This window comes from Vairimorpha ceranae (assembly GCF_000988165.1).
Source record: "Vairimorpha ceranae strain PA08 1199 chromosome Unknown NODE_100, whole genome shotgun sequence".
NCBI lineage: Eukaryota > Fungi > Microsporidia > Nosematidae > Vairimorpha > Vairimorpha ceranae.
In genome coordinates, this window is record NW_020169395.1 from 3,876 (window position 1) to 12,031 (window position 8,156).

The 8,156-nt window shown below is 30.5% G+C and overlaps 3 protein-coding genes across 3 annotated transcripts; 1 reads left to right on the forward strand and 2 right to left on the reverse strand.

Annotated features, from left to right (window-relative positions):
* Positions 1-1,025: 1,025 nt before the first annotated feature.
* On the reverse strand, positions 1,026-1,700 carry AAJ76_1000005575 (gag-pol fusion protein; the record flags this gene model as incomplete). The annotated part of the gene is made up of 1 exon (XM_024473501.1): positions 1,026-1,700. The coding sequence occupies one exon, from the start codon at positions 1,698-1,700 to the stop codon at positions 1,026-1,028; it is 675 nt and encodes a 224-aa protein (XP_024329950.1).
* A 1,316-nt stretch (positions 1,701-3,016) lies between these two features.
* On the reverse strand, positions 3,017-3,181 carry AAJ76_1000007056 (hypothetical protein; the record flags this gene model as incomplete). The annotated part of the gene is made up of 1 exon (XM_024473502.1): positions 3,017-3,181. The coding sequence occupies one exon, from the start codon at positions 3,179-3,181 to the stop codon at positions 3,017-3,019; it is 165 nt and encodes a 54-aa protein (XP_024329951.1).
* A 3,124-nt stretch (positions 3,182-6,305) lies between these two features.
* Positions 6,306-6,554, forward strand: AAJ76_10000010181 (hypothetical protein; the record flags this gene model as incomplete). The annotated part of the gene is made up of 1 exon (XM_024473500.1): positions 6,306-6,554. One exon carries the CDS (start codon positions 6,306-6,308, stop codon positions 6,552-6,554), a length of 249 nt encoding a protein of 82 aa, XP_024329952.1.
* Between the last annotated feature and the right edge of the window lie 1,602 nt (positions 6,555-8,156).

Genomic DNA, 8,156 nt, shown 5'->3' on the forward strand with positions numbered 1-8,156 from the left:
AGAAAACCCCCCGAGTAAGAAACAGAAATAAAAGAACAATTAAACCTATCTGAATCTACTTATGTTTTCTAGACAACATATTAGTGATAGATTCTCAAAGATGATTCAACTTTTACTAAATAAATAAAAATTAAATATTCTTATATTCCAATATATTTAAATATTAAAAATCGCACAAAAAAAGAAGTAAAAAATATTACTTCTTCTTTATCTTTTGTTCCCCCCTATTATGATTTATAAGTTAAGAGTTATTTATTTATAATATTTTTGTAACATTCTTCCGCCAAGTCAATAAACCCCTTTTATTTACGGCCTTGGCTAGTCGTAATGTCTCTTTGTGCTTTTATTATTATCTAGTCCAATTTTACACGCGTCTTTTCCAATTTCCTCTTCTATCTTACCTACTCTTTCATATTTAGGTTGTCCTTTAAATTTATGTATTTCGTTTTTTATCAGCACGTTGTCTTCTATTTTGTATTTATTTTCCTTTTCTCCTTTATTCCTTTTTTCTTTATACTTTAAAGCATTTTGGAACTGTGCCTTTTCGCCTTTATCTTATTTTCTTTCTTTCTTTCTTTCTTTCTTCCTTCCTTGCTTCTTCTGGTGTCATATCCACGCTACAATGGTGTACGTTATTGTAAACGTTTAATACACCGTCTACTCTATCAATTAGGATGATAATTGAGGGATGTTTATTAATTCCTTCTAATATTGTTCTGTTAAAACATTCGATTTTGCCATTTGATTGATGATAAGGTTGTGTGTCTTATTATGTCGTTAATTTTACACCATTCCAAGACTTATTTGCTAACATTCTCTTTCGCAGAATCACATATTAATCTTTTAATATTTATTTGTTCTTTTACTTTTGCTAAAAAACTTACAATATTCTCCAAGTTTCTATTTCTCAATACTTCTGCGAATCCATATCTACTAGAAAAATCTATCGCCGTAATAATATATTTATTCTCATAAGGTCCTATGGTATAAAAATTAACCTTTTCTCCTACCTCATAGGAGTTAATTTAATGTGAGTTATTAACTTTAATTAGATTGTATAATTTACATTCTACACAATTACTTAATACTTCTTTTATTAGTTGATACGATACTTGATCTTTGTGTGCCTTATTGTATTTCTCACAGATTATTCTAGCACCCCGATGCACTATTTGTTTATAGAAGTTTAAGATTGCTTTTTTCTTTTCTTTTTCTATAGTATCTTTAATTATGTTAATGTGATGTGTTTGAGTTATTCTGCTTAGTCCATCTACATGAGTTATTTTCCGTCCTTGTCTACATTCAACTTTTAAACTGAAGAGCTGAATTCTTTCGATCCAGTGTTCAATTCTTTTTGAGCGCAGTGTTCCGCGGTCATCTAACGCTTTAAGAGCTTTATGGTCTGTTATCAATTTAAATTCTCTTTCTAGTAAAAAGTATTTGAAATGCTCCATTGCACACAGTTCTGCTAGCATTTTTTTTTCACTTATCGAATAATTGCGCTCTGCGCTTCCTAATTTACGTGAAGCAAATGCGACCGGCAAACTATCTCCATCAAACTCTTGACATAGAACTGCTCCGATACCTACATTGAAGACATCTGTTTCTTTTATAAATTTCTTTTCAAAATCCGGTTGTTGTAACACTGTGCCCCTATTAGTAGCTCTTTTGGTGTATTGGAAGCTTTTTCGCAATTGCATGTCATTCAAATTTAATATTCTTTTTTGTCAGTCTAAGCAATGGTTCTTGGATCGCAGCGCAATTTTTTATGAACTTTCTATAATAATTTACTATTCCCAAAAACATTTTACCTCGTCTGAATTATTTTGTTGTGGATACTTAATTATCTATACATGGTAAAATCATATCGCCTATCAACACGTGTCCCAAAAACTTTATTTCTGTAACTGCATATATTGTTTTTTTGGCCATGATATTGTTCTTAATTGGCGTTTTAACAACATTTTTAAACGCTTGATCATGCTCTTCTCTCGTTTTCCGAAAATTAATATGTCATCCACATAAACGTTCAACATTTTTAAATAAATTCTTGTAACATGTTATCTATAACTCTTTGAAAAATGGCCGGAGAGTTTTTGAACCCCATGAGCATTCTAGTCCACTCATATAGTCTATTTTTTATTCTAAATGCTGTCTTGCGACAATTTTGTTCGTTTATTCTAATTTAAAAGAATCCTTTTTTAAATTGATTTTTGATCCTTTAGTTTATAAATGATCTCATCTATGTTAGGCAAAGAATATCTGTCTAGTTTTGCTAATTTATTAAGCCTTATCAGATTTGTTGTTAAGCGTATACTTCCATCTGTTTTCATCACTGGTCTGACGTTATTAAACCAGGCATATTGGCTTGGTCTGATGTATTCAACTTTTAGTAGTCTCTTTACTTCCTCTTCTATTTTTTCCTCATAGGCTTGCGGCAACTTATATTGTTTGATTACAACATTCCTTCCTTATTCAGTTTCAGTCTTTAATTTTCAGCTCAAATTTTCTCCCTTTTTCTTTGAACAGTTCTTCCAGTGGCGAATCAATAGTGTCGTCTTCTGTTTTATTTTCTTTTTTCATTATTGGGTTAGTTGATCAATCTCTTCCCACTATAATTATAAAATTTTCTCTTTTAGGAAGTATATAAAAGATTTCTTCATAGATATTTTTTTTGATAAAAAAAATTTATTTTTGTACTTCTGAAATCAAAAATTTTTCATTAAAACATGAAAATCTCTCTCACTTCTGATTAAGTTTACAAATGTCTAACTTCAATTTTTTCCGTTACTATTTTCGATATCTAGTTTTCCTTTGCTCCTGTGTCAAGCAATACTAAAAAATTGTTTCTTTTTATACGTACGTAATTATTTTTATTTAATAATTATTCTGTTTCAGCAATATTAACTCTTTTTGATCGCTGTTTTTTAAGTGCTTCTCCTCTTCTTTAAATATATTATTTTTCTTATTAACAACCCCTTTCTCCTTCCTGTTCACTCAAGCTTGATACAATTCATCACCTATTGCACTTCCCCTTTACTTTATCGTAAAGCGTTTTGATGAATTTCTTTTTACCACAAATCGCCAATCTTATTTCTGTAATGCTTTTCATTAGTCCTTTCTTTAAAATTTTCAAAATAATGTCTTCTTTTGGTTTCGGCTGTTTTCCTCCTTTTTCCATTTTTTTAAAAATTTAAATGCAGATTCTTCTTTTTTCTGTTTAATATCTAAAAAATTTCGTCGTAATAGTCCTTCCAATGTTTCTAAAGCCTCTTCTTTCTATGTTTCATAAGACAAATCATTCACATTTTTAGATTTAAATCCCTCTTGATGCCACCGAACAAGCATATCATCTCCTTGGGACAGCATACTATATATTTTTTCTTTATCAGACGTTTTATCAAATCCAAGGTTATACTCTTTTCTTGATATATCTAGTTCAAGATTCTCCGTAGATATTTTATCCAATCTTGATTAAATTTCTTTTAACTTATCTCAATAATTTTGATTTTTTTTTCCACCATGTTATGATTTTTAAGTTGGGGGGTTTTATAATATTTCTGTAACACCCCCTTTTCATTTAAAACATTAGAAAGGGATTAAGAAATAAAATTATACGCCCCTTGATGCTTTTATTACACGTTCCCTGTAGCCATTTCATTTTGTAAAAAATATTGGCAATGATTACGGCTTTTAAATAAATTTTCTGACTAAAATTATATAACGCTTAAGGAAAAAAGGGATGGACCCGGGGATAGGGGAAACATAAATTTTCCAAAATTTTATTTCTAAATATTTATGACCTCCAAATGTTGAAACTTTTTGTATTAGCAAGAAGAGCAGAAATTGAGGAAAGTTTCCTTTCTTTTACTGTTAAATTGGTGCTTTTAAATATTACACCAAGGTTATGTGAATGTTGTGACGTAAAGTGTTTAAAAAGGGGGAAATATACGGCGTATAAAATGAAAGTCGTTTTAAATGTAACAATTGCCGGAGTTGAAAATCCCAAACCTTGTTTGTAAAAACAATATTTAACTATACCAAAGTAAAGGCTTCAACGATTTTTTGCACTTTGTACCTGCATTCACTCGAAGTTAAGATTCCTGACATTGTTTTTGAATGTAATGTTTTTGAAGAATGAGTAAAAGAATAATCGGATCAGTGCGGTTATTTCCCCCGGGGGGAAATAACCGCAGTATATTTTTTTACTCTTATATGAGAAAAAATTTTGCCAATTATTGGTACTGATATAAATTGTTCTATTAACTTTCTCAAGTCCAAAGGATTAATTAAAAGAAGCATGTGTTGCGTTTATTGCTCTAGAGGTATAGACTGGCTAGCTTGCAGTAAGACCAAAGACAAATTTGTTTGGAAGTGCGGAAAGAAACAATATCTTAATTTTAAAACTAAACTTTCAATCAGAAACAATTCGTTTTTTGAAAAAAACGAATTGATTTACAAATGAGAGTATACGCCATTTACCATAAGAGCATAAACACTTCGCATAAAAATATTGGCGTTTTGACGGGACCAAGACACGATAAGGTAACTGACATGTGCAGAAGTTTTAGAAATGCATGTGTAAAGTTCTTTATTAGAAATACTATTTCCCTTGGTGGTCCTAGCATTATATGCCAAATTGATGAAAGCTTGTATTTTCACAAGCAAAAATATCATGGGGGACGCACGTCAGAACATCAAGTCTGAGTTTTTGGGATAGTTGATACAAGTTATTTATCGGCAAGAGGATACATAGAGGTTGTAGCCCCAAAAGATAAAGCTACCCTTCTGTATACTATTCGAAGAATATGTTTGCCTGGTAAGATTATTCATAAAGATCAATGGGCTGCATATAAGGATATTACAGGCTTGGGGGTTCAACATTATACAGTAAACCGTTCTTTAAATTTTGTTAATCCTGATAATGGTGTCCATACGTAACATATGAATCGTATTGGAATAAGGATAAAATTTATATTGAAAAAATGAAAGGCGTTAAAAAGAAAGGCTTAAGTTCATATCTTGCTGAATATATGTGACGTAAAATATTTAGAGCTAATGGGTTTTATAAAATATTAGAATGTTTGACTGTATTGAATAAAAATAATTAAATTTCTCTATTATTTTTTTTTATTTTTTTCTGGGGGAAAATAACCGCACTGATCCAAATAATCAATTCTTTTTTTGTTCTGTCTTTCAACCAACCCAATTCCTAAACGCCTTCTACAGGATAATCTCTGTTATATCTTCTTTTGCTGAATTTAGATTTGTCTATTTCAATAATTTCATCTTCACTGCCACATAATTATTATTTTTATAGAAATTTTTTTTGATAGTTCTATATACACATTTTTTATGCTAACTCTTACGATATATAAGCAATAGAAAATGAGGGGGTTTTGATAGGTCATAATTCTAATATTCTTAGAAACTTAAATCTTCAAAGATAGTTTTCTTCCAGATAGAAACCCGTTTATTATAAGCGAAACAGAATTTATTTTTACAACGAAAAAATTCATAAGTTTTATCTCAAATGTTTTGTTGCCCTTATCTATACCCATCCCACACCTACTTCCATTTATTATCTTAAAATTATTCAGAATTTAATTTTTAAGTTCTTTCTTTTTAAACTTTGAACTTTATTTTTAAAGGCTAAAAAAAATTTCAGAACCCCTTTTTTTAGTGCATCTGCGTATTTTTAACCCTATATTTGCTTTGATATTGGTGTCGCTAGCCACAGCTGGTGGACTTTTTTTCCTTTTCTTTGTTGCGGCTGTTATTATGATCAGGGCCCAGCCCAAGTTGTACTTCTTAGCCTTTAATATACTTACAGTTTTTGCTACAATCTTCGTTTTTAAATATACGTTATTTACTTTAATTATGATGAGTGAGGAATATACTCATAAAATCTATAATACTTACTATTTTTTTATGATCGGGCTTGGACCAGCATTTTTTGTTGCATTCAACATACCAACATATATAATATAACCATACATATTATACTACCTCACACACGGACGCCACCAACACATCAATAACAGCATCATACTGTTTTTTTCCGACACAAACCAGGAACGACGACTTGGTTCAAGCATAATGCCTAGTCAACAATACGTCTAACTAAAACAATTATAAAAAGATTTATTTTCATTAGATCTAGGATGAATACTTTTTTTTAAAAAAATTATACCCCATGATTGCACCAGTCAAAGCAAATGAGGAATACCATAATATTGTACAATACTTGCAGGGGAAAGATGTGACAATCGGGGAGATTAAGTAAGCAAACTATCGATTTAAAAATGGTGTGGAAATTTTGTTTGGTAGACAATCTACTTTTTTTAAAAAATGCAAATGGAAACCACAAACGTGTTATTGTTGAGGGCATAATGGCGGCAATAAAACTTGAGGTGCAGACATTGCACAGACAAAAACATTATGAACACAATCGTTTTTATGGACTGTGCAAGCAACTGTATTTCTTTATACCAAAACCGCTTGTTAGAGGGTTTGTGCAGAATGCAATATTTGTGCACAAGCACAACCTCTAAAAACAAAAGAAAAATTTAAACACATTTTGCCAAGCAGGCCTTTTGAAGGGTTGATAATAGATCTTATTGATATGAGGAGTTATGCTTGTCAAAATAGTGATTACACTTGGATCTTAATTGGTATAGATGTAAATGCAAAGCATACATTAACCGGTTCGATGAAGCAAAAACGGCTGTTGAAGTTGTTATGCGTTTAAAACCCCCTTTATATCCTTGGTTATCCTCAAATTTATAAGTTGACTATGGTAAAGAATTTACAAATTCAGTTTTCACTGGATTTTGCAACTCAAAAAAATACTCTAATTCATGGTAAGCCTGGGCATCTGCAAAGCCAAGGCTAAGTTGTGAGATTTAATCAAACTCTTACAAGATATCTACAATAACATTTGTATAATCAAAACAATGCAAATAATAAAAAATGGTCATCAATTTTACAAAAGATGGCTTATGAGTAAAATATGGCTGTTCATTCTGTGGCAAATAAGTCGCCATTTAATTTGTTTTTTTATAAAATTGGCTTTAATACGATATTACTCGAGAATAAAGGTGAATATGAAGAGAGAAGTGATAAAAATATAAACATTGGTGTATAAATGAAGATCCAATAAAAAGTCGTGCCGTCCCAAAACCTCTACTTTATAAAAAAATTTTTAACCCATATATGAGAGAACTTTTTTGGATTATTAGCCAGAAAGATACATCCGTTCCAGTAGTTGATTTTTTTATTTATAGTTTTAATAGAAAAGGACCTAATAGCAACGACTATTGGGGGTGTTTAAAGTCGGGATGTGGCACTTCGATTGTACCAAGGGTGTCCTCCCTTGTTAAGAAAGCTGAAATTCATATGCACAGTCATGATCTTACAACAATCATTAAGTTCCAAATGAAGGTTTTTATTAAATCAAGACTTTTGGAGAATTTGTTTATTTCTGCAAATAAATTATATGATGCAGCATTGTTTTTATTCATGTGATGAATTTATTCTGGGATTTGCACCTTCCTATTATTCTTTTAAAACCAGTTTATATAGATGGAAAAAAGAAGTTTTGCCAAATGGCGGCTTTTTAGCGATACAAAATTTTAATTTTAACGAGTTTATTTTACCAAACGGGCATAATACTCTAATTTTTAAAGAGATAGAAATACATAAAATAATAATTATGAACGATCTGAATTTTATTGGCCGGTTTACTGCTTCAAAAAACTAGAAATTGGTTTTAGGGAGAACTTTTAAGTTTTCATCGAATAGTTTTTTCAGCTTTATATAATTCATAGTGATTTTAATGGACAAAGCTTTCCACTGGTTTACATTTTTTTATTTAGTAAAACAAAGGAAATATATGTTAAATCTTTTCAAGTTTAAAAAACCAATTACATCGTTTTGGAATAATCCTAAACCCTGATAAAATTCAAATTGACTTTGAGATAGCGACGTTTAGTGCTATAAGAATTGTCTTTTCCGATGCAAGTGTATCTGGATGCTATTTTCATTTTGGAGAGGCAATATGGAGAAAAAATCAAAAACTCGGACTTGTAACATTGTAAAACAATAATATTTTGTTTCGAAATTTTGTTGAAATGCTTTCAGGCATTGCTTTAGTA